The sequence below is a fragment of the Phyllobates terribilis genome, unplaced genomic scaffold (genome assembly GCF_046119375.1).
Source record: "Phyllobates terribilis strain yellow unplaced genomic scaffold, ASM4611937v1 Scaffold_1__5_contigs__length_1240528914, whole genome shotgun sequence".
Lineage (NCBI taxonomy): Eukaryota > Metazoa > Chordata > Amphibia > Anura > Dendrobatidae > Phyllobates > Phyllobates terribilis.
In genome coordinates this window covers 661018271-661045849 of record NW_027362761.1, presented here as the reverse complement: position 1 = coordinate 661045849, position 27579 = coordinate 661018271, and the positions used below count along the sequence as shown (strand labels likewise).

Sequence of the window (27579 nt, the reverse complement as noted above, 5' to 3'; positions counted from 1 at the left end):
GACTCGTCAGACACGCATGCGCACCTGTCCAGTCGGCACATCGCACTATTGAAAGCCATAGCGGGGAAAAGATACAAGCCATCACCGCAGATGAAGGAATCAGAAGGGAACAGCACTGAGACAAGAAAAAAAGAAGATCCTGGAGAAAATACAACAAAGCCGAAGGATCAGCAATGTAGGTAAGAAAGGAAAATGAAAAATGAAAAGAGGGGAGAACAAGGAAAGACATTTATGGCAAATGATTTTGTATATCTATAGCAGCCCCTCTGACGTTCCCCTTGGTTTTAAGGATCTACTCAGGGGAGCACTACATCCCAGAAGAACCCAGATTTGAACTTATCCATATATTGGATGGAATACAGGGCACACTGCCCATAAGATATACATCAGGAATATGATCAGAGCAATTTCAAAATGGCAGAATACAAAAAAATTACCATCTATGGCCGCTAAGAGTCAACAACATGGTAATCAAACCTCCCAGTCTGAAGTGAGTACGTCACGCAGTGAGACAGAGTATAGGGGACCCCTATCCAAGGACCAGGGCAGGTCTGAATGGGACAAGGAGGTACCCGGACATCTTCTCCCGAAAAACTAGGAAAAGGAATGATCAACTAAAGGTAGTTAATCTATCTGAACATACCATTACGGATCCGCAACGTAGATTACTAGAAAGAGGACTAACCTTTTCCCCGTCATGTCACTTAGATAAATTCGAGGTGGTGAAAGACATACATCTTTTTGCTAGAAAATTCTGCTCCAAAAATTCCACCACCGCACGGGCAGTGATCAAACAATCCAGACAACTCAAGAACAAGAAGCGATACAGATCCTTGAAGAATTGTCCAAGGAGCAACCATCTCCCAATAACGGTAGGTTTCCTCTAAACTTACTTAAAAAATCTAAATCTTTCCCTCCTCTAGGGTCAAGTGCTTCAGTGGATATTTTCACCAAAATGGTCGTGGCCGAAATCGAAAAATTACCACCTAGTCCGAAATGGGCATCTAACTTATCTAGGGACGAAAGAAGAGCTCTTCTAGAATTGCAGTCTCTACAAGATGTCACAATAAAACTGGCGGATAAAGGTGGGAATTTGGTCATATAGCCCAATGAATTGTATGAAAAACAGGCCCATAAAATCTTGGACATACCCACCTGTTATAGAAAACTCTCTTGGAACCCGACGACAGAATTCCATGAACAACTTATAAGTATTCTCACCAAGGCACATGAGCAGGACATTATCCCCCAAAAATTTCTTAATACGATACTCAATTTACATCCCAAACTCCCTACTTTTTATATATATCGCCTAAATTACATAAAAATCAGTTAGATCCCCCAGGGAGGCCTATAGTATCAGGCAATGGAGGACTGTGCGAGCTAGTATGTCTTGTTATTGATTACTATCTCAAACCGATAGTTCGCACTTTACCGTCCTTCATTCAGGACACGACGGCTGCCCTACAACGTCTTAATGATCTTCAATTGGAACCTAATATGACCATGGTAACGGCTGATGTCGAAGCCCTATACTCTTCTATTAAACATATTGATGGCATCAGAGCAGTCAAATGGTTTATGAAATCCAGCGCAATTGATCCCTCCCTTGCTGAGCTTTTGATCATCCTCCTGGAATTTGTTCTTGATCACAATGTCTTTACTTTTAACAAAACACTGTATTTACAAACACAGAGGACTGCAATGGGGGAGGCTTGTGCCCCCTCCTATGCAAATTTGCTTTTAGGGGCCTGGGAACGTCAAATTTTCCAGGCAGAGCAGATATTGGGCATAGACTGTGTGCAAGGTTGGATGCGTTACATCGATGACATCTGGTTCATCTGGGAGGGTCCCTTGATTGAACTTGGAGAATTCATGACAAGATTGAATGACAATAATCTGAATATCAAATTAACTTACAATCATGGGAGACGGTTGGACTTCCTCGACATTCATATTGGGACCCTCCCGGGTGGACGGATTGTCACCGATGTATATCAGAAAGCCACATCTACCAATGCCCTCTTGCATGCCTCATCATCACATATTCCTTCTACGATCAGAGGAATACCGGTTGGTCAATTTCTGAGGGCAAAAAAGATCTGCTCTAGCGATGAAACCTTCTTCAAACAAGCCCAAGACTTGGCAGATAGATTTGAAGAAAGAGGATATAGCAAGAGGTGTATCCGGAGGGGATTTCTAAGAGCTCATTATACCCCTAGAAGTGAACTACTATTTGGGACGGCCACAAGAGAGAAGTCGGCAACCGGCCACCAAATAAGACTCATAACCACGTACAATAAACAGTGGTGGTAAGTCTCTAACATTGTGCAAAAACACTGGAACATATTACTATCAGACCCAATATTAAAGAACATTTTGCCAGAAACACCCTCTATGGTGGCTAGGAGATCAAAAAATCTTAAGGATGCCTTAGTACATAGCCATTACCAATCTGGGACTGCTTCTGAGAATATCACTAGGAACATATCTATGGGCTTCTTCCCCTGCAGCTTCTGCAAGGCGTGCAAAAATTTGAAGAGATGTAAAACTTTTGCTAATTTCAATGCATCAAGAGTGTTCCAAATAAGAAAACACCTGACCTGCGCCTCAAAAGGCGTCATCTATCATGCAAAATGTCCCTGTGAGAAGATTTATGTAGGCCTTACCACGAGGGAACTGAAGGTACGTGTACGCGAGCATGTCAGGGATATTGACAAGGCGGCAATAGTAAATGACATAAGATTATTAAAAACTCTGCCAAGGCATTTTAAAGAATACCATGATTGTAAATCGGACGGTTTAGTGGTTAAAGCCATTGATCAAGTTACCCTGGGACCCAGGGGGGGGGGGGATTTGGGGAGAATCCTGGCCCAACTAGAGAGCAAATGGATATACAGACTGGGCTCCATGTCCCCACAAGGTTTGATTGAAAATTTGGGGTTTGCTTCCTTCCCATAATAGACTTTGCTGTGATTAGTCTCCTGAGTTTTTAATGTATGGTTTTATACGTTGTATTTATTCTGTATATTTACTGTATGCATTTTATTGTAGTTCTCTTGTGGTGCCGGGGGATTGGAAGTCGATTGGCTGCTGGTATCCTTAGGACTTCTTCGCTGGACCCTTGGGTCGAATATCTTTCCATCACGATGGAAATCTATGGAGGGACAAGAGGGAAGATTCTGGCTTTTGTTATTTTTCCAGTTCTAATTTGGCAAATTGATGCTAACAAAAGTTCTGCGCCTCATTTGCAAATGTAAATACACCTTGCTCTGATCATATTCCTGATGTTAATCTTATGGGCAGTGTGCCCTGTATTCCATCCAATATATGGATAAGTTCAAATCTGGGTTCTTCTGGGATGTAGTGCTCCCCTGAGTAGATCCTTAAAACCAAGGGGAACGTCAGAGGGGCTGCTATAGATATACAAAATCATTTGCCATAAATGTCTTTCCTTGTTCTCCCCTCTTTTCATTTTTCATTTTCCTTTCTTACCTACATTGCTGATCCTTCGGCTTTGTTGTATTTTCTCCAGGATCTTCTTTTTTTCTTGTCTCAGTGCTGTTCCCTTCTGATTCCTTCATCTGCGGTGATGGCTTGCATCTTTTCCCCGCTATGGCTTTCAATAGTGCGATGTGCCGACTGGACAGGTGCGCATGCGTGTCTGACGAGTCTCCTTGACTTCCGTTTGGGCGCACTTGGGAGGGCAATGCGTTCCACGCTTGCGCTCCAAGCGCCGGAAGCGGAAATCTCCTTTTTTACATCATGAGCCGTCGGATTACACGCATGCGCCCATAATGCCAAGCGGCACCGCTTCAACATGATTGGTCCACGGGCACTACATAATGAGCGGTTCTTTCAATAAGGTTAACGCCCCCTGGAAGAAGCGTGGCGAAACGGTGCAGCACCGCTTAGCGTGGGACACTGGTTTTGTTTACTTCGGCTGTAAGTAGTTCCATCTAATGGCTTATCTATACTTGTCTCGGTGGCAATGGTCTGATTTAACACTTTCTATTATGCCCAATGGGGAATATCTGGGGACCTGGACTTACTAATGGGCACGGTCTGATAGGGATCTAGTCAAGACATGATTGCTGCTAGCATGGTCACTTTATGAGGTACTGCTCAGGCACCTATTCAAGGCTACTGCCACAGTCACTTTACTGCATTGACACTTTATTGCATTGACACTTTGAGATAGCTTTGAATAACATATTGAATCTTTGATTGGAGGAAGCCTAGCCCTAGTATCACCTTTTCCATTTTGATACAATTGTATTGGATAATCTGTCATACAGCCCATTGTGTTGTAACCCACTTGCATAAGCCCAGGTGCTGATTTATTAATCAATTTTCCTGTTTAATTTTATTCATTTATTGAATAAAAATTTAGATATTTTATCGCTTATCTTGTGTCTGGACTCCTATGTACTCCTTGGTATTGCCTCTAAGGAGATTTGTGTAGTATATAGATAATTTGGGAGTGACTATGCTAATACAGTGACTTATGATTGTGATTATGGTAACTTTTCCTACCTCATTAGATGATTTATGTTTTAATATAACCTTTGCTAAAACCGACAGAAGAATACAAAGTAGTGCTGAAATGAGAACCATAATGGCCATCGCCATCATCCAAGATATGCTGCAGAAGAAGCACATGTTTTCACTTGATGTGCATACAATGACATGGATGGCAGCAAGCACAAGACACATCATATAAAAGAAAAGGGAGAAGACTGGCGAGGCCAAAGGCAAATCAAATTCAGCCATGCTGCTAAAAGCACTTGGAATGCTGAATAGAAGAAGGAAGAACATCTGCAAAATAAAAAGAAAAGAAATCATCAACCCAAATAAATACATGAGCTAAGAACTGTAAAATAAAACCGTTTGATTGCCAGAAATGACATATTGTGGAATACTATACTTCTAGGTATTATGGTTAGGCTACATTCACACATTGGTGAGACACGTCTGTCTGTGTTCTATTTGGTTTTTTCTCAGAGAGTACAATGACCGGACAATGAGTTTCACTGAGAGAGACATCTATTTTGCGGCCCAGACTCGGCCATTAAAGTCTATGGGGAGCTGTATAAATAGATGATACACTGAGGTCAGACTTCACAGTTCCATTCTAGGTTCATCCATTTTGTGGAGTACCTGACGGCTGTCAGATCCCGGAGTGGCATTCATCAGACTCTCAGCCAGGCATGTTCACTCTGATACACTGCGGTGTTTCAGGGAAATAAAACAACAACTCTTTACAATTCATCAGAGTCCGAGCCGCACAAAAGACTAATCGGACAGGCAGGTCCCCAGGGCTTCTCTCCATCCACTGACCTGGAGTGACAGGTCTCTTTCCCTATACATGCACTTACATAGAGATCTGTCAATCCAGGCAGTGAGATACGCCGGTCTAACTAGTCTCCAGCGCGGCTCAGTCCGGCTTTTAAAGTATGTCATTCTCTCGCAGCATTTCAGAGTCACACATACCAGGCTGAGATCATACAGCCAGTGCCTGATGCATGCTGTCTGTGTATTGGGCAGCTTGTGTTAGCTGTCAGGTTCCCTTTAACAGATCCAATGCGAATAGTTAATGGATAAAAAAAAGTTTAGGCAGTCTACTTGTTTCAGTTAAAAAAAAAAAAAAAGTGGATTTGAAAAAGATGCACATCCAATATGAGGACATGTGTGAAAAAAAATCAGCCCTTTTCTCTTGCATGTGTGAATGCAGCCTTACTTTTTTTTTTACATGACTACAATAATGACAATCTGTGAGGTATTGCACTGGTGTTATAGGTGGGAACTGGAAAATGGCCAGGTTTCCTATTCTAGAAACAAATACATAAAAAGTCATGAAGCTCAGTGGTTAGAACTGCCACCTTGCAGCGCTGGGGTCCTGGGTTGAAATCCCACCAAGGACAACATCTGCAAGGAGTTTGTATGTTCTCCCCGTGTCTGCGTGGGTTTCCTCCAACACTCCAAAGACATACTGATAGGGAATGCAGATTGTGAGTCCCAATCTGGACAGGGATTATAATGTCTGTAAAATGCTGTGCAATTAATGGTGCTATATAAGTAAAATAAATAAAGATGTTACTTGATATACCCCTGTTCAGTAAGGTTGAGGCCGTCAATACTGGTAATGTCCCACCGTTACATGCAGTAAAAAGGAAACAGTCATAAGCAATAAATTAGACATTAACAGATGACATAGTTCTACCTCCAGAGTTATAACGCCACCAACGGTCATTGAGTAGATGTCATACTCTGCCACTTGCTTACTTAAGGACGCGCTTAGCTTCTGTAGTGCCTCTAAGTACTGTTTAATTAGCTTTCTGCCAAGGTTAGTAAGGACTTGTGAAGTATTCCCTTCAAGGTATAGCTTAACCCAATTTGCATGTAACTTTTCTGCTTTTTTAAATAGTTCTACGCCATCATCTGAAAAACAATAACATATAGTAAAAAAATTTAGAAGGATCATGCATAAGAAAACAAGATTATGCCAAAATTAAAATTAATAATATCACAAATGTTCAGACCAACTAAGAATGAAAAAATTATTCACGTGTGTTTATTGCATTCACCTACTAAAGACCTGGGCACAGTGCAGCACGCTGGCCACATCCATCATATTCCTGTCTGGCCAGAGTGAAATCTCATTCTGCACATGTGCCACCTTCAGCGCCATTTTTCTGAAGACCTCCAAAAATCGTTCTGCGCATGAACCGGTGCCATTTTCATGAAGACCGCCATCAGCCAGAGTGACGCCCGCAGCTAAGACGGTACCAGTCCAAAATTTAAATGAATGCAACAGAGGCAGCAGAGGGGGCCGTGGTTGAGCTCTCTGAGCCTTAGACCCTACCCACAGTCCTGCTCCGCAGCACAGTGGAAACCACAATTTATCATTAGGATTTAACAAAAACCAAGCAGCTCATTTTTACACTAAAAGGTATCTACTAAATCAGTAGGACAGCGCCATACTGCCCATACCTTTAGGTTAACATGGATATTCCTGCTGACAGGTTTCCTGTAACTGGAATGTTTACGTCAGACAGGAACCCTAATGCTGCATTCACATGGGCGTCAAGTGTCAGTGTGCTGACAACACAAGCCTTAGAACCAGCTGGATTATTTCCAACTTGCGTGTCTTAGTATACTGAGGGTCACAATGCACCTATATTACGCTGTGACGCACCAGCACTATACAGTGAAATTTGTGGGCACAACCTGCATCAGAACCAAAATCACCATGTAGCCCCAGCCCTAATGCAGACTGTGCAAGCAATACAATATCACACATTAGCAAAACCCTAAACACGCAGAAATTCACATCAACACCACTAGATGGCCACACATACATATAGCATAGATATTTTGTGACACAACATGGCAAAATCATTTCTTTTTCAAAGTTGTTATCTGACAGCACACGATAAGAGGTGTCAAACCAAGAGCAAATGTAACGAATGACACATCTGTAGGTTTGGTTTTTAAATATGGAGAAAAGCTTGAGAGACCGAGCACAGAATCCTATACTAGATCTCCACTTACTATTCATAAACTGAGGACACCAGAAGTCACCCAAGTATTTTGTCATATCCTAGAAACATGCTAGAAGCCTCTGTGGCAAGTTACCGCATTGTTTTCATAATAGAAAAATCAGAGCATCCTGCACTTTTTTCTCTTCATTAAACAGACAATCTCACAAATAGAAAACACACGGCCGCATTATGGTAATAGAGTCCAACTGGTGCGCTTTACAGGGTGGATATACTCTTTTCAGAACTTACATTTCTCTGTTCCTATATCAAAACGGTAAATTAAACACCAAATGGTAGTGAGAACCTAGCCTGACATGGGAAGATACAGTATGGTATGCAAGGACATCTGTGTGACCGAGAAAAAGCCTCGACAGCTTTTATGTCTGACATAGAAATAATATCAAAGACATACTTCATGTCAAAATGAATGCTGGAAAAAAAGAATACATAGAGCATCCAGAATATTATATTATATATAGGTATACAGAAGCATGTAAAGTAGAACATTTTTATATATATATACAGTGAAGGAAATAAGTATTTGATCCCTTGCTGTTTTTGTAAATTTGCCCACTGACTAAGACATGAACAGTCTATAATTTTTAGGGTAGGTTAATTTTAACATTGAAAGATAGAATATCCAAAGAAATCAAGCAAATCACATTGTATAAATTAGATAAATTTATTTGCATTTTGCAGTGAGAAATAAGTATTTGATCCCTCTGGCAAACAACACTTAATACTTGGTGGCATAACCCTTGTTGGCAAGCACAGCAGTCAGACGTTTTTTGTAGTTGATGATGAGGTTCGTGCACATGTCAGGAGGAATTTTGGTCCACTCCTCCTTGCATATCATCTCTAAATCATTAAGATTTTGAGGCTGTCGCTTGGCAACTCTGAGCTTCAACTCCCTCCATAAGTTTTCTATGGCTAGGCCACTCCATGACCTTACTGTGCTACTTTTTGAGCCACTACTTTGTTGCCTTGGCTGTATATTTTGGGTCATTATCTTGCTGGAAGACCCAGCCATGACATCTTCAATGCTCTTACTGAGGGAAGGAGGTTGTTGGCCAAAATATCGCGATACATGACCCTATCCATCTTCCCTTCAGTACGGTGCAGTTGTCATGTCCCCTTTGCAAAAAAGCACCCTAAAGCATAATGTTTCCCTCACCATGCTTCACGGTGGGGACGATGTTCCTAGGGTTGTACTCATCCTTCCTCTTCCTCCAAACATGGCGAGTTGAGTTCATGCCAAAGAACTAAATTTTTGTCTCATCTGACTACAGCACCTTCTCCCAATAACTCACAGAATCATCCAGGGGTTCATTGGCAAACTTCAGACGGGCCTGCATATGTGCATTCTTGAGCAGAGGTACCTTGAGGTCACTGCAGGATTTTAAAGCTTTAAGGCGTAATGTGTTACCAATGGTTTTCTTGGTGTGGTCCCAGCTGCCTTGAGATCATTAACAAGTTCCCCCAGTGTAATTTTAGGCTGATTTCTCATCTTCCTCATGATCAAGGATACTCCACGAGGTGAGATTTTCCAAGGTGCCCTAAATCGATGTCGATTGACAATTATTTTGTATTTCTTCCATTTTCTTACTATTGCACCAACAGTTGTCCCCTTCTCACCCAGTGTCTTACTTATGGTTTTGTAGCCCATTCCAGCTTTGTGCAAGTCTATGATCTTGTCCCTGACATCCTTAGAAAGCTCTTTGGTCTTGTTGTAGAGGTTAGAGTCTAACTGATTAATTGAGTCTGTGGACAGGAGTCTTTTATACAGGTGACTATGTAAGGCAGCTGTCTTTAATGCAGGTAACGAGTTGATTAGGAGCGTCTAACTGGTCTGTAGGAGCCAGAACTCATAATGGTTTGTAGGGGATCAAATACTTATTTCTCACTGCAAAATGCAAAAAATGTATCTAATTTATACAAGGTGATTTTCTTGATTTTTTTGGGAGATATTCTATTGCTCAATGTTAAAATTAACCTACCCTTAAAATTATAGACTGTTCATGTTTATGTCAGTGGGCAAACTTACAAAAACAGCAAGGGATCAAATACTTATTTCCCCCACTGTATGTATGCATGTACAGTGGGTATGGAAAGTATTCAGACCCCTTTAAATTTTTCACTCTATGTTCCATTGCAGCCATTTGGTAAATTCTAAAAAGTCCATTTTTTTCTCATTAAATTACACTCTGAAACCCATCTTTTGCAAATTTATTAAAAAAGAAAAACTGAAATATCGCATGGTCATAAGTATTCAGACCCTTTGCTCAGTATTGAGTAGAAGCATCCTTTTGCGCTAGTACAGCCATGAGTCTTCTTGGGAATGATGCAACAAGTTTTTCACACCTGGATTTGGGGATCCTCTACCATTCTTCCTTGCAGATCCTCTCCAGTTCCGTCAGGTTGGATGGTGAACGTTGGTGGACAGCCATTTTCAGGTCTCTCCAGAGATGCTTTATTGGCTTTAGGTCAGTGCTCTGGCAGGGCCAGTCAAGAATGGTCACAAAGTTGTTCTGAAACCACTCCTTTGTTATTTTAGCTGTGTGCTTAGGGTCATTGTCTTGTTGGAAGGTGAACCTTCGGCAAGTTTGAGGTCCAGAGCACTCTGGAAGAGGTTTTCATCCAGGATATCTCTGTACTTGGCCGCATTCATGTTTTCTTTAATTGAAACCAGTTGTTCTGTCCCTGCAGCTGAAAAACATCCCCATAGCATGATGCTGCCACCACCATGTTTCACTGTAGGGATTGTATTGGGCAGGTGGTGATGAGCAGTGCCTGGTTTTCTCCACATATACCGCTTAGAATTATCACCAAAAAGTTCTATTTTCATCTCATCAGACCAGATAATCTTATTTCTCATAGTCTGGGAGTCCTTCATGTGTTTTTGAGCAAACTCTATGCGGGCTTTCATATGTCTTGCACTGAGGAGAGGCTTCCATCGGGCCACTCTGCCATAAAGGCCCGACAGGTGGAGGGCTGCAGTGATTGTTGACTTCGTGGAACTTTCTCCCATCTCCCTACTGCATCTCTGAGCTCAGCCACAGTGATCTTGGGGTTCTTCTTTACATCTCTCACCAAGGCTCTTCTCCCACAATCGCTCAATGTCCAGGTCTAGGAAGACTTCTGGTGGTCACAAACTTCTTCCATTTAAGAATTATGGAGGCCACTGTGCTGTTAGGAACCTTGAGTACTGCAGAAATTCTTTTGTAACCTTGGCAAGATCTGTGCATTGCCACAATTCTGTCTCTGAGCTCCTTGGGCAGTTCCTTTGAGCTCATGATTCTCATTTGGTCTGACATGCATGGTGAGCTGTGAGGTTTTATATAGACAGGTGTGTGCCTTTCCAAATCAAGTCCTATCACTTTAATTAAACACAGCTGGACTCCAATGAAGGAGTAGAACCATCTCAAGAAGGATCACAAGGAAATGGACAGCTTGTGACTTAAATATGAGTGTCTGAACAATGGGTCTGAATACTTATGACCATGTGATATTTCAGTTTTTCTTTAATAAATTTGCAAAAATTTCTACATTTTAGTTTTTTTTCAGTCAAGATGGGGTGCAGAGTGTACATTAATGAGAAAAACTGCATGGATTTATATAGTGTGACCCGAGAGAGTGGTTAAAAATAAAAAAATAAATATATACTTACCCTCCGATGTCCCGCGCTGGCTTGTTTCGCTCGGTCCCGGCTGCCGGCAGCAGTGGATTGAAAGACCTGCCGACGTCAGCGTCGCGTGACCCGTCACATGACTCTGACGTCAGCGCAGGTCCTTCAATCCACTGCAAAGTGCCGGGAAGCAAGTAGGAGCGCAGCGTGGGCTGCCGGAAGGTAAATATACATTTATTTTATTATTTTTTTACAGATTTTTTAATGGTACCTGGGTGTGGATGAGACTCTCCTCTACACCCGGGTACCATCCGCACATTAGAACGCGCCAATTACGCAAGTACAGATGCTGTCTTGCAGAATTGGCGCGTTCTAATGCAAGTCAATGGCGGCGAAAACGCAGCACTTCCACAAAATAATTGGTTGTGCTGTGGATTTTTCCGCAATGATAATCCGCAGCAGAAATTTCCGCAGCATGTGCACAGCACATGCAGATTATCATTGGGGAACATTGCTGCCCTTCTACCAAGAGTTTTTAATGCGTTTCCACAGCTGCAAAAACGCTGCAGAAACTCATTAAAAACGCATCGTGGGCACACAGCCTAAGTAATAGTTGTTATCATCAATTTGTGCAGCAGGCTCAGCACCTCAGCTGGCTCCAGACACCCTGACACACTTAATGCCAACTTCTCTATTAAGACTATGCCATTCTTGCATTGTCATGAATAATAGTCTAAGAAACTCAAAAAACGTTAAAAAAAAAAAAAAAAAAAAAAGTGATTAGCGATTTTTTAGATTTCATGCTTACAATTCCTATATAACATGGCTTCACATGCCAATGAAATGTGCAATGACACAAGATATAGTCACCTAGAGAACATAAAACATGACCTTTAAAAGGTATGAATTGAAGAACCTGTAGTGAGACGAAAAAAATGAGGATATAAAGACCTACCTTTCTCATATGTCTTCAGATTCTCTTTTAAAAGTTTGAAAAGCTGATAACCGTTTAAATGGAAAAAACGCAATTGTTCTCTCATGGTTTTATGTTCTACTACTGCTGGCAAAAGCATTCCTAAACTGCTCATGGAAATTGGCAGTCCAAGGCCCAATGCTAAAGTGGGAGCCAAATCGGTTTGTTGAATCATCTCAGGCTCTTCAAAAGTACCTAACAAGAAAAGGATACAAAGCAAGAAAGCTTTAAAAATATGCCAATTTCATTTGCACAAATTAGAAGAATTATGCTTTAAGTATAACACAAAGTAAAATACTAATGAAACAAATTGAATATAACGTGGAAAGCATGAGGATTTACCCACAAAAGGTACTGATCAAAACTGAATAAAGTATGTGAAAAGAAGTGTATTTGCAATATGCATCAAAGTATAGAGTGTGCGGTTTTATTTATCCATAATATTTCCATCTATAATAATGTCCCATGGAGTTTCTGCTGCGGTAGATAGACAGACAGATGTGAAGAGATCAGAACTATAGAAAAATGAAGGAGGCTAAAAAGGTGGACAATTCTGGGATGTTTTACATTTTTTTGCATTAATTTGGTTAATGTAATGGTGTACATTACTCCATAGTATTTCTGTGAATGCCAGCCTGTGGCTGGTATTCAAAGGAGACCATAATTTGTGTTTTATACACCAACCCTGTAGTATTACTGTTTATAATATAAACAATTGGACGACTGCAGGTTCAACTCCCTTAAGGGACTAAAAATAAAGTTAAAAAGAAGAAAAATTCTATTAATCTGCAGGTTAATAGCATTATTATGCTGCCAGGAGCAAGCATGCAGCTGAATGCAGCGGGGAGAAATTGAACTTTATTCTCCCCAGCAGTGTTCTGCTTCCAGTCATGGGGCAGCTCCAGCGCTGGTTCAGTCACCACTCTGAGAATACAGAGCAGAGGCTATAACCGGTCCCCCAGCCCTGACAGACACTGGCTCTGCATTGGGGCTCAGCTGTCAGTCAGGGCCGGGGTCGCGGTTACAGCTGCCACTCTGTACATTCAAAACGTTGACATAATTCATTTTCTCCCCACTGCATTCGGCTGCATGCAGGCGCCGGGCAGCCTAATAACGTTATTAAGCTGCAGATTAACCGCATATCTGCAGGTTAATAGCATTATTTCTGGTGACAGGATCCCTTTAATGGTCTCAACAGACTTCATTCAATTTACCAGTTTTATGACTTTAAAACGTGAATACTGACTGGGTACAATGGCTTTATAGACTTCAATTTAAGGCGCCCGTTTCAACTCCAAATAGGAGGATTCACTTGGTTTGGAATATTTCAGCCAAGCTACCCAATACCGACAAATCCAACTTGTAATTCTAAATTAGGAGGGCATTACCACTCCAAACTAGGAGGATTAATTGGAACATTGAAGATTTAACAAAACAATGTCTAAAAGACAATCTAATGACTTTAAACTAGGAGGATTAACTGGATTTACAATGGTTTCATTTGGCTTAGCACCACTATGTCCATCTTACAACTCCAACTAAAAGGATAAACTGAGACATAGATGTTTATCAACTTAAATGTTGACTAGTCTATTTTATGAACCTGGACCAGGAAGATTAACTGGACTTACTATGGTTTCATTTAGCTTAGCACAGCCAGGTCCATTTTACAATTCCAACTACAGGGTGGGCCATTTACAGTATATGGATACACCTAAATTAAATGGGAATGGTTGGTGATATCAACTTCCTGTTTGTGGCACATTAGTATATGGGAGGGGGAGAACTTTTCCAGATGGGTGGTGACCGTAGCGACCATTGTGAAGTCGGCCATTTTGGATCCAACTTTATTTTTTTCAATGGGAAGAGGGTCATGTGACACATCAAACTTATTGAGAATTTCATAAGAAAAACAATGGTGTGCTTGGTTTTAACGTAACTTTATTCATTCATTAGTTTTTTACAAGTTTATGACCACTTATAAAATGTGTTGAAAGTGCTGCCCATTGTGTTGGATTGTCAATGCAACCCTCTTCTCCCACTCTTGACACATTGATAGCAACACCGCAGAAGAAATGCTAGCACAGGCTTCCAGTATCCGTTGTTTCAGATGCTGAACATCTCGTCTAAGGGGTCTAGTTTCCAAAATGGCGTCACTTGTGGGGGGTTTCCACTCTTTAGGCACATCAGGGGCACATCCGCTAATTATTCAATCAAATTTTACATTTAAAAAGTCAAATGGCGCTCCTTCCCTTCCGAACCCTGCCGTGCGCCCAAACAGTGGTTTTCCCCCACATATGGGGTATCAGCTTACTCAGGAGAAATTGCACAAGTTGCATGGTGCAATTTTTCCTGTTACCCTTCTGAAAATGCAAAATTGGCGGCAGTAAAACATTTTTGTTGAAAAAATTTTACAATTTTATTTTTACGGTTCAATGTTATAAACTTCTGTGAAGCACATGGGGGTTCAGGGAGCTCACCACACATCTATATAAGTTCCCTAAGGGGTCTAGTTTCCAAAATGGGGTCACTTGTGGGGGGTTTCCACTGTTTAGGCACAACCGGGGCTCCACAAAACACAACATGCTGTCCGCTAATTATTCAAGCAAATTTTACATTCAAAAAGTCTAATGGCGCTCCTTCCCTTCCGAACTCTTCTGTGCGCCCAAACAGTGGTTTTTCCCCACATTTGGGGTATCGGCTTACTCAGGGGAAATTGCGCAACAAATTTTGGGGTTCATTTTTTCCTGTTACTCCTGCGAAAATAAAAAAAAATTGGGTCTAAAGTAACATTTTTGTGAAAAAAGCTAAATGTTCATTTTTTTCTTCCATATTCCAAAAATTCCTGTTAAGAACGTGAAGGGTTAATAAACTTCTTGAATGTGGTTTTGAGCACCTTGAGGGGTGCAGTTTTTAGAATGGGGTCACTTTTGGGTATTTTCTGTCATAAAGACACCTCAAGGTGACTTCAAATGTGAAAAAATGGTTTTGTAAATTTTGTTGGAAAAATGAGAAATCGCTGGTCAACTTTTAACCCTTATAGCTCCCTAATAAAAAAAATTTTGGTTCCAAAATTGTGCTGATGTAAAGTAGACATGCGGGAAATGTTATTTATTAACTATTTTGTGTAACATACAGTACAGACCAAAAGTTTGGACACACCTTCTCATTTAAAGATTTTTCTGTATTTTCATGACTATGAAAATTGTACATTCACACTGAAGTCATCAAAACTATGAATTAACACATGTGGAATTATATACTTAACAAAAAAGTGTGAAACAACTGAAAATATGTCTTATATTCTAGGTTCTTCAAAGTAGCCACCTTTTGCTTTGATGACTGCTTTGCACACTCTTGGCATTCTCTTGATGAACTTCAAGAGGTAGTCACCGGAAATGGTTTTCACTTCACAGGTGTGCCCTGTCAGGTTTAATAAGTGGAATTCTTGCCTTATAAATGGGGTTGGGACCATCAGTTGTGTTGTGCAGAAGTCAGGTGGATACACAGCTGATAGTCCTACTGAATAGACTGTTAGAATTTGTATTATGGCAAGAAAAAAGCAGCTAGGTAAAGAAAAACGAGTGGCCATCATTACTTTAATAAATGAAGGTCAGTCAGTCCGAAAAATTGGGAAAACTTTGAAAGTGTCCCCAAGTGCATTTCCGGTGACTACATCTTGACTACATCTTGAAGCTCATCAAGAGAATGCTAAGAGTGTGCAAAGCAGTCATCAAAGCAAAAGGTGGCTACTTTGAAGAACCTAGAATATAAGACATATTTTCAGTTGTTTCACACTTTTTTGTTAAGTATATAATTCCACATGTGTTAATTCATAGTTTTGATGCCTTCAGTGTGAATGTACAATTTTCATAGTCATGAAAATACAGAAAAATCTTTAAATGAAAAGGTGTGTCCAAACTTTTGGTCTGTACTGTACAAACAGGAATGTCCGCGGTCACTGAAGAACACTGCTGGTAATATATATATTTACATACATACAGGAATGTCCGCGGTCACTGGAGAACACTGCTGGTAATATATACATACATACAGGAATGTCCGCGGTCACTGGAGAACACTGCTGGTAAAATATACATACATACATACAGGAATGTCCGGGGTCACTGGAGAACACTGCTGGTAATATATATATACATACATACAGGAATGTCCGCGGTCACTGAAGAACACTGCTGGTAATATATATATTTACATACATACAGGAATGTCCGCGGTCACTGGAGAACACTGCTGGTAATATATATATTTACATACATACAGGAATGTCCGCGGTCACTGAAGAACACTGCTGGTAATATATATATTTACATACATACAGGAATGTCCGCGGTCACTGGAGAACACTGCTGGTAATATATATATTTACATACATACAGGAATGTCCGCGGTCACTGAAGAACACTGCTGGTAATATATATATTTACATACATACAGGAATGTCCGCGGTCACTGGAGAACACTGCTGGTAATATATACATACATACATACAGGAATGTCCGCGGTCACTGAAGAACACTGCTGGTAATATATATATTTACATACATACAGGAATGTCCGGGGTCACTGGAGAACACTGCTGGTAATATATACATACATACAGGAATGTCCGCGGTCACTGGAGAACACTGCTGGTAATACATACATACATACATACATACAGGAATGTCCGGGGTCACTGGAGAACACTGCTGGTAATATATACATACATACAGGAATGTCCGCGGTCACTGGAGAACACTGCTGGTAATATATATATACATACATACAGGAATGTCCGGGGTCACTGGAGAACACTGCTGGTAATATATATACATACATACAGGAATGTCCGGGGTCACTGGAGAACACTGCTGGTAATATATACATACATACAGGAATGTCCGCGGTCACTGGAGAACACTGCTGGTAATATATACATACATACATACATACAGGAATGTCCGGGGTCACTGGAGAACACTGCTGGTAATATATACATACATACAGGAATGTCCGCGGTCACTGGAGAACACTGCTGGTAATATATACATACATACAGGAATGTCCGCGGTCACTGGAGAACACTGCTGGTAATATATATATACATACATACAGGAATGTCCGCGGTCACTGGAGAACACTGCTGGTAATATATACATACATACATACATACAGGAATGTCCGGGGTCACAGGAGAACACTGCTGGTAATATATACATACATACAGGAATGTCCGCGGTCACTGGAGAACACTGTTGGTAATATATATATATACATACAGGAATGTCCGCGGTCACTGGAGAACACTGCTGGTAATATATACATACATACATACAGGAATGTCCGGGGTCACTGGAGAACACTGCTGGTAATATATATATACATACAGGAATGTCCGGGGTCACTGGATAACACTGCTGGTAATATATACATACATACATACAGGAATGTCCGGGGTCACTGGAGAACACTGCTGGTAATATATACATACATACAGGAATGTCCGGGGTCACTGGAGAACACTGCTGGTAATATATACATACATACAGGAATGTCCGCGGTCACTGGAGAACACTGCTGGTAATATATACATACATACATACAGGAATGTCCGCGGTCACTGGAGAACACTGCTGGTAATATATATATACATACATACAGGAATGTCCGGGGTCACTGGAGAACACTGCTGGTAATATATACATACATACATACAGGAATGTCCGCGGTCACTGGAGAACACTGCTGGTAATATATACATACATACATACAGGAATGTCCGCGGTCACTGGAGAACACTGCTGGTAATATATACATACATACATACAGGAATGTCCGCGGTCACTGGAGAACACTGCTGGTAATATATACATACATACATACAGGAATGTCCGCGGTCACTGGAGAACACTGCTGGTAATATATACATACATACATACAGGAATGTCCGCGGTCACTGGAGAACACTGCTGGTAATATATACATACATACATACAGGAATGTCCGCGGTCACTGGAGAACACTGCTGGTAATATATACATACATACAGGAATGTCCGGGGTCACTGGAGAACACTGCTGGTAATACATACATACATACATACAGGAATGTCCAGGGTCACTGAAGAACACTGCTGGTAATATATACATACATACAGGAATGTCCGGGGTCACTGGAGAACACTGCTGGTAATATATACATACATACATACATACAGGAATGTCCGCGGTCACTGGAGAACACTGCTGGTAATATATATATACATACATACAGGAATGTCCGGGGTCACTGGAGAACACTGCTGGTAATATATACATACATACATACAGGAATGTCCGGGGTCACTGGAGAACACTGCTGGTAATATATACATACATACAGGAATGTCCGGGGTCACTGGAGAACACTGCTGGTAATATATACATACATACATACAGGAATGTCCGGGGTCACTGGAGAACACTGCTGGTAATATATACATACATACAGGAATGTCCGGGGTCACTGGAGAACACTGCTGGTAATATATACATACATACATACAGGAATGTCCGGGGTCACTGGAGAACACTGCTGGTAATATATACATACATACAGGAATGTCCGGGGTCACTGGAGAACACTGCTGGTAATATATACATACATACAGGAATGTCCGGGGTCAATGGAGAACACTGCTGGTAATATATACATACATATATACAGGAATGTCCGGGGTCACTGGAGAACACTGCTGGTAATATATATATACATACATACAGGAATGTCCGGGGTCACTGGAGAACACTGCTGGTAATATATACATACATATATACAGGAATGTCCGGGGTCACTGGAGAACACTGCTGGTAATATATATATACATACATACAGGAATGTCCGGGGTCACTGGAGAACACTGCTGGTAATATATACATACATACATACATACAGGAATGTCCGGGGTCACTGGAGAACACTGCTGGTAATATATACATACATACATACAGGAATGTCCGCGGTCACTGGAGAACACTGCTGGTAATATATACATACATACATACATACAGGAATGTCCGGGGTCACTGGAGAACACTGCTGGTAATATATATATACATACATACAGGAATGTCCGGGGTCACTGGAGAACACTGCTGGTAATATATACATACATACAGGAATGTCCGCGGTCACTGGAGAACACTGCTGGTAATATATATATATATATACATACATACATACAGGAATGTCCGGGGTCACTGGAGAACACTGCTGGTAATATATACATACATATATACAGGAATGTCCGGGGTCACTGGAGAACACTGCTGGTAATATATATATACATACATACAGGAATGTCCGGGGTCACTGGAGAACACTGCTGGTAATATATACATACATACATACAGGAATGTCCGGGGTCACTGGAGAACACTGCTGGTAATATATACATACATACAGGAATGTCCGGGGTCACTGGAGAACACTGCTGGTAATATATACATACATATATACAGGAATGTCCGGGGTCACTGGAGAACACTGCTGGTAATATATATACATACATACAGGAATGTCCGGGGTCACTGGAGAACACTGCTGGTAATATATACATACATATATACAGGAATGTCCGGGGTCACTGGAGAACACTGCTGGTAATATATATATACATACATACAGGAATGTCCGGGGTCACTGGAGAACACTGCTGGTAATATATACATACATACAGGAATGTCCGCGGTCACTGGAGAACACTGCTGGTAATATATACATACATACAGGAATGTCCGGGGTCACTGGAGAACACTGCTGGTAATATATATATACATACATACAGGAATGTCCGCGGTCACTGGAGAACACTGCTGGTAATATATACATACATACATACAGGAATGTCCGGGGTCACTGGAGAACACTGCTGGTAATATATATATACATACATACAGGAATGTCCGGGGTCACTGGAGAACACTGCTGGTAATATATACATACATACAGGAATGTCCGCGGTCACTGGAGAACACTGCTGGTAATATATACATACATACAGGAATGTCCGGGGTCACTGGAGAACACTGCTGGTAATATATATATACATACATACAGGAATGTCCGCGGTCACTGGAGAACACTGCTGGTAATATATACATACATACATACAGGAATGTCCGGGGTCACTGGAGAACACTGCTGGTAATATATACATACATACATACAGGAATGTCCGGGGTCACTGGAGAACACTGCTGGTAATATATACATACATACAGGAATGTCCGGGGTCACTGGAGAACACTGCTGGTAATATATATATACATACATACAGGAATGTCCGCGGTCACTGGAGAACACTGCTGGTAATATATACATACATACATACAGGAATGTCCGGGGTCACTGGAGAACACTGCTGGTAATATATACATACATACATACAGGAATGTCCGCGGTCACTGGAGAACACTGCTGGTAATATATACATACATACAGGAATGTCCGGGGTCACTGGAGAACACTGCTGGTAATATATACATACATACATACAGGAATGTCCGGGGTCACTGGAGAACACTGCTGGTAATATATACATACATACATACAGGAATGTCCGGGGTCACTGGATAACACTGCTGGTAATATATACATACATACATACAGGAATGTCCGGGGTCACTGGAGAACACTGCTGGTAATATATACATACATACATACATACAGGAATGTCCGCGGTCACTGGAGAACACTGCTGGTAATATATATATACATACATACAGGAATGTCCGGGGTCACTGGAGAACACTGCTGGTAATATATACATACATACAGGAATGTCCGGGGTCACTGGAGAACACTGCTGGTAATATATACATACATACATACATGAATGTCCGGGGTCACTGGAGAACACTGCTGGTAATATATACATACATATATACAGGAATGTCCGGGGTCACTGGAGAACACTGCTGGTAATATATACATACATACAGGAATGTCCGGGGTCACTGGAGAACACTGCTGGTAATATATACATACATACAGGAATGTCCGGGGTCACTGGAGAACACTGCTGGTAATATATACATACATACATACATACAGGAATGTCCGCGGTCACTGGAGAACACTGCTGGTAATATATATATACATACATACAGGAATGTCTGCGGTCACTGGAGAACACTGCTGGTAATATATACATACATACATACAGGAATGTCCGGGGTCACTGGAGAACACTGCTGGTAATATATACATACATATATACAGGAATGTCCGGGGTCACTGGAGAACACTGCTGGTAATATATATATATACATACATACAGGAATGTCCGGGGTCACTGGAGAACACTGCTGGTAATATATACATACATATATACAGGAATGTCCGGGGTCACTGGAGAACACTGCTGGTAATATATACATACATACATACAGGAATGTCCGGGGTCACTGGAGAACACTGCTGGTAATATATACATACATACATACAGGAATGTCCGCGGTCACTGGAGAACACTGCTGGTAATATATACATACATACATACATACAGGAATGTCCGGGGTCACTGGAGAACACTGCTGGTAATATATATATACATACATACAGGAATGTCCGGGGTCACTGGAGAACACTGCTGGTAATATATACATACATACAGGAATGTCCGCGGTCACTGGAGAACACTGCTGGTAATATATATATATATATACATACATACATACATACAGGAATGTCCGGGGTCACTGGAGAACACTGCTGGTAATATATACATACATACATACAGGAATGTCCGGGGTCACTGGAGAACACTGCTGGTAATATATATATACATACATACAGGAATGTCCGGGGTCACTGGAGAACACTGCTGGTAATATATACATACATACAGGAATGTCCGCGGTCACTGGAGAACACTGCTGGTAATATATATATATATATACATACATACATACATACAGGAATGTCCGGGGTCACTGGAGAACACTGCTGGTAATATATACATACATACATACAGGAATGTCCGGGGTCACTGGAGAACACTGCTGGTAATATATACATACATATATACAGGAATGTCCGCGGTCACTGGAGAACACTGCTGGTAATATATACATACATACAGGAATGTCCGGGGTCACTGGAGAACACTGCTGGTAATATATATATACATACATACAGGAATGTCCGGGGTCACTGGAGAACACTGCTGGTAATATATACATACATACATACAGGAATGTCCGGGGTCACTGGAGAACACTGCTGGTAATATATACATACATACATACAGGAATGTCCGGGGTCACTGGAGAACACTGCTGGTAATATATATATACATACATACATACAGGAATGTCCGGGGTCACTGGAGAACACTGCTGGTAATATATACATACATACATACAGGAATGTCCGGGGTCACTGGAGAACACTGCTGGTAATATATACATACATACATACAGGAATGTCCGGGGTCACTGGAGAACACTGCTGGTAATATATACATACATACAGGAATGTCCGGGGTCACTGGAGAACACTGCTGGTAATATATACATACATACAGGAATGTCCGGGGTCACTGGAGAACACTGCTGGTAATATATACATACATACAGGAATGTCCGGGGTCACTGGAGAACACTGCTGGTAATATATACATACATATATACAGGAATGTCCGGGGTCACTGGAGAACACTGCTGGTAATATATATACATACATACAGGAATGTCCGGGGTCACTGGAGAACACTGCTGGTAATATATACATACATATATACAGGAATGTCCGGGGTCACTGGAGAACACTGCTGGTAATATATATATACATACATACAGGAATGTCCGGGGTCACTGGAGAACACTGCTGGTAATATATACATACATACAGGAATGTCCGCGGTCACTGGAGAACACTGCTGGTAATATATACATACATACAGGAATGTCCGCGATCACTGGAGAACACTGCTGGTAATATATATATACATACATACAGGAATGTCCGGGGTCACTGGAGAACACTGCTGGTAATATATATATACATACATACAGGAATGTCCGCGGTCACTGGAGAACACTGCTGGTAATATATATATACATACATACAGGAATGTCTGCGGTCACTGGAGAACACTGCTGGTAATATATACATACATACATACAGGAATGTCCGGGGTCACTGGAGAACACTGCTGGTAATATATACATACATATATACAGGAATGTCCGGGGTCACTGGAGAACACTGCTGGTAATATATATATACATACATACAGGAATGTCCGGGGTCACTGGAGAACACTGCTGGTAATATATACATACATATATACAGGAATGTCCGGGGTCACTGGAGAACACTGCTGGTAATATATATATACATACATACAGGAATGTCCGGGGTCACTGGAGAACACTGCTGGTAATATATATATACATACATACAGGAATGTCCGGGGTCACTGGAGAACACTGCTGGTAATATATACATACATACAGGAATGTCCGCGGTCACTGGAGAACACTGCTGGTAATATATACATACATACAGGAATGTCCGGGGTCACTGGAGAACACTGCTGGTAATATATACATACATACAGGAATGTCCGGGGTCACTGGAGAACACTGCTGGTAATATATACATACATATATACAGGAATGTCCGGGGTCACTGGAGAACACTGCTGGTAATATATATATACATACATACAGGAATGTCCGGGGTCACTGGAGAACACTGCTGGTAATATATACATACATACATACATACAGGAATGTCCGCGGTCACTGGAGAACACTGCTGGTAATATATATATACATACATACATGAATGTCTGCGGTCACTGGAGAACACTGCTGGTAATATATACATACATACATACAGGAATGTCCGGGGTCACTGGAGAACACTGCTGGTAATATATACATACATATATACAGGAATGTCCGGGGTCACTGGAGAACACTGCTGGTAATATATATATACATACATACAGGAATGTCCGGGGTCACTGGAGAACACTGCTGGTAATGTATATATACATACATACAGGAATGTCCGGGGTCACTGGAGAACACTGCTGGTAATATATACATACATACAGGAATGTCCGCGGTCACTGGAGAACACTGCTGGTAATATATACATACATACAGGAATGTCCGGGGTCACTGGAGAACACTGCTGGTAATATATACATACATACATACAGGAATGTCCGGGGTCACTGGAGAACACTGCTGGTAATATATACATACATATATACAGGAATGTCCGGGGTCACTGGAGAACACTGCTGGTAATATATATATATACATACATACAGGAATGTCCGGGGTCACTGGAGAACACTGCTGGTAATATATACATACATACATACATACAGGAATGTCCGCGGTCACTGGAGAACACTGCTGGTAATATATATATACATACATACAGGAATGTCTGCGGTCACTGGAGAACACTGCTGGTAATATATACATACATACATACAGGAATGTCCGGGGTCACTGGAGAACACTGCTGGTAATATATACATACATATATACAGGAATGTCCGGGGTCACTGGAGAACACTGCTGGTAATATATATATACATACATACAGGAATGTCCGGGGTCACTGGAGAACACTGCTGGTAATATATACATACATATATACAGGAATGTCCGGGGTCACTGGAGAACACTGCTGGTAATATATATATACATACAGGAATGTCCGCGGTCACTGGAGAACACTGCTGGTAATATATACATACATACAGGAATGTCCGGGGTCACTGGAGAACACTGCTGGTAATATATATATACATACATACAGGAATGTCCGGGGTCACTGGAGAACACTGCTGGTAATATATACATACACACATACAGGAATGTCCGCGGTCACTGGAGAACACTGCTGGTAATATATACATACATACATACAGGAATGTCCGGGGTCACTGGAGAACACTGCTGGTAATATATATATACATACATACAGGAATGTCCGGGGTCACTGGAGAACACTGCTGGTAATATATACATACATACATACAGGAATGTCCGGGGTCACTGGAGAACACTGCTGGTAATATATACATACATACATACAGGAATGTCCGGGGTCACTGGAGAACACTGCTGGTAATATATATATACATACATACATACAGGAATGTCCGGGGTCACTGGAGAACACTGCTGGTAATATATACATACATACAGGAATGTCCGGGGTCACTGGAGAACACTGCTGGTAATATATACATACATACATACAGGAATGTCCGGGGTCACTGGAGAACACTGCTGGTAATATATACATACATATATACAGGAATGTCCGGGGTCACTGGAGAACACTGCTGGTAATATATATACATACATACAGGAATGTCCGGGGTCACTGGAGAACACTGCTGGTAATATATACATACATATATACAGGAATGTCCGGGGTCACTGGAGAACACTGCTGGTAATATATATATACATACATACAGGAATGTCCGGGGTCACTGGAGAACACTGCTGGTAATATATACATACATACAGGAATGTCCGCGGTCACTGGAGAACACTGCTGGTAATATATACATACATACAGGAATGTCCGGGGTCACTGGAGAACACTGCTGGTAATATATACATACATACATACAGGAATGTCCGCGGTCACTGGAGAACACTGCTGGTAATATATACATACATACATACAGGAATGTCCGGGGTCACTGGAGAACACTGCTGGTAATATATACATACATACAGGAATGTCCGCGGTCACTGGAGAACACTGCTGGTAATATATATATACATACATACAGGAATGTCCGGGGTCACTGGAGAACACTGCTGGTAATATATATATACATACATACAGGAATGTCCGCGGTCACTGGAGAACACTGCTGGTAATATATATATACATACATACAGGAATGTCTGCGGTCACTGGAGAACACTGCTGGTAATATATACATACATACATACAGGAATGTCCGGGGTCACTGGAGAACACTGCTGGTAATATATACATACATATATACAGGAATGTCCGGGGTCACTGGAGAACACTGCTGGTAATATATATATACATACATACAGGAATGTCCGGGGTCACTGGAGAACACTGCTGGTAATATATACATACATATATACAGGAATGTCCGGGGTCACTGGAGAACACTGCTGGTAATATATATATACATACATACAGGAATGTCCGGGGTCACTGGAGAACACTGCTGGTAATATATATATACATACATACAGGAATGTCCGGGGTCACTGGAGAACACTGCTGGTAATATATACATACATACAGGAATGTCCGCGGTCACTGGAGAACACTGCTGGTAATATATACATACATACATACAGGAATGTCCGGGGTCACTGGAGAACACTGCTGGTAATATATACATACATACATACATACAGGAATGTCCGGGGTCACTGGAGAACACTGCTGGTAATATATACATACATACAGGAATGTCCGGGGTCACTGGAGAACACTGCTGGTAATATATACATACATACAGGAATGTCCGTGGTCACTGGAGAACACTGCTGGTAATATATACATACATATATACAGGAATGTCCGGGGTCACTGGAGAACACTGCTGGTAATATATATATACATACATACAGGAATGTCCGGGGTCACTGGAGAACACTGCTGGTAATATATACATACATACAGGAATGTCCGGGGTCACTGGAGAACACTGCTGGTAATATATACATATATACATACATACAGGAATGTCCGGGGTCACTGGAGAACACTGCTGGTAATATATACATATATACATACATACAGGAATGTCCGCGGTCACTGGAGAACACTGCTGGTAATATATACATACATACAGGAATGTCCGCGGTCACTGGAGAACACTGCTGGTAATATATATATACATACATACAGGAATGTCCGCGGTCACTGGAGAACACTGCTGGTAATATATATATACATACATACAGGAATGTCTGCGGTCACTGGAGAACACTGCTGGTAATATATACATACATACAGGAATGTCCGGGGTCACTGGAGAACACTGCTGGTAATATATACATACATACAGGAATGTCCGCGGTCACTGGAGAACACTGCTGGTAATATATACATACATACAGGAATGTCCGGGGTCACTGGAGAACACTGCTGGTAATATATACATACATACAGGAATGTCCGGGGTCACTGGAGAACACTGCTGGTAATATATACATACATACAGGAATGTCCGGGGTCACTGGAGAACACTGCTGGTAATATATATATACATATATACAGGAATGTCCGGGGTCACTGGAGAACACTGCTGGTAATATATATATACATACATACAGGAATGTCCGGGGTCACTGGAGAACACTGCTGGTAATATATATATACATACATACAGGAATGTCCGGGGT

The 27579-nt window shown here is 41.4% G+C and overlaps 1 protein-coding gene across 2 annotated transcripts in view; it reads right to left on the bottom strand.

Annotated features, from left to right (window-relative positions):
• The window catches only part of PIGG (phosphatidylinositol glycan anchor biosynthesis class G (EMM blood group)), a 287774-nt gene that overhangs the window by 70300 nt on the left and 189895 nt on the right, over nt 1–27579 (bottom strand). For both annotated transcript variants that reach the window (XM_073684905.1, XM_073684914.1), the window contains exons 6-8: nt 12125–12337; nt 6224–6441; nt 4537–4818 (exon numbers count right to left, since the gene is read on the bottom strand). In XM_073684905.1, the coding sequence (XP_073541006.1) occupies nt 4537–4818; nt 6224–6441; nt 12125–12337 (713 nt within the window). The remainder of the gene's footprint in view (nt 1–4536; nt 4819–6223; nt 6442–12124; nt 12338–27579) is intronic.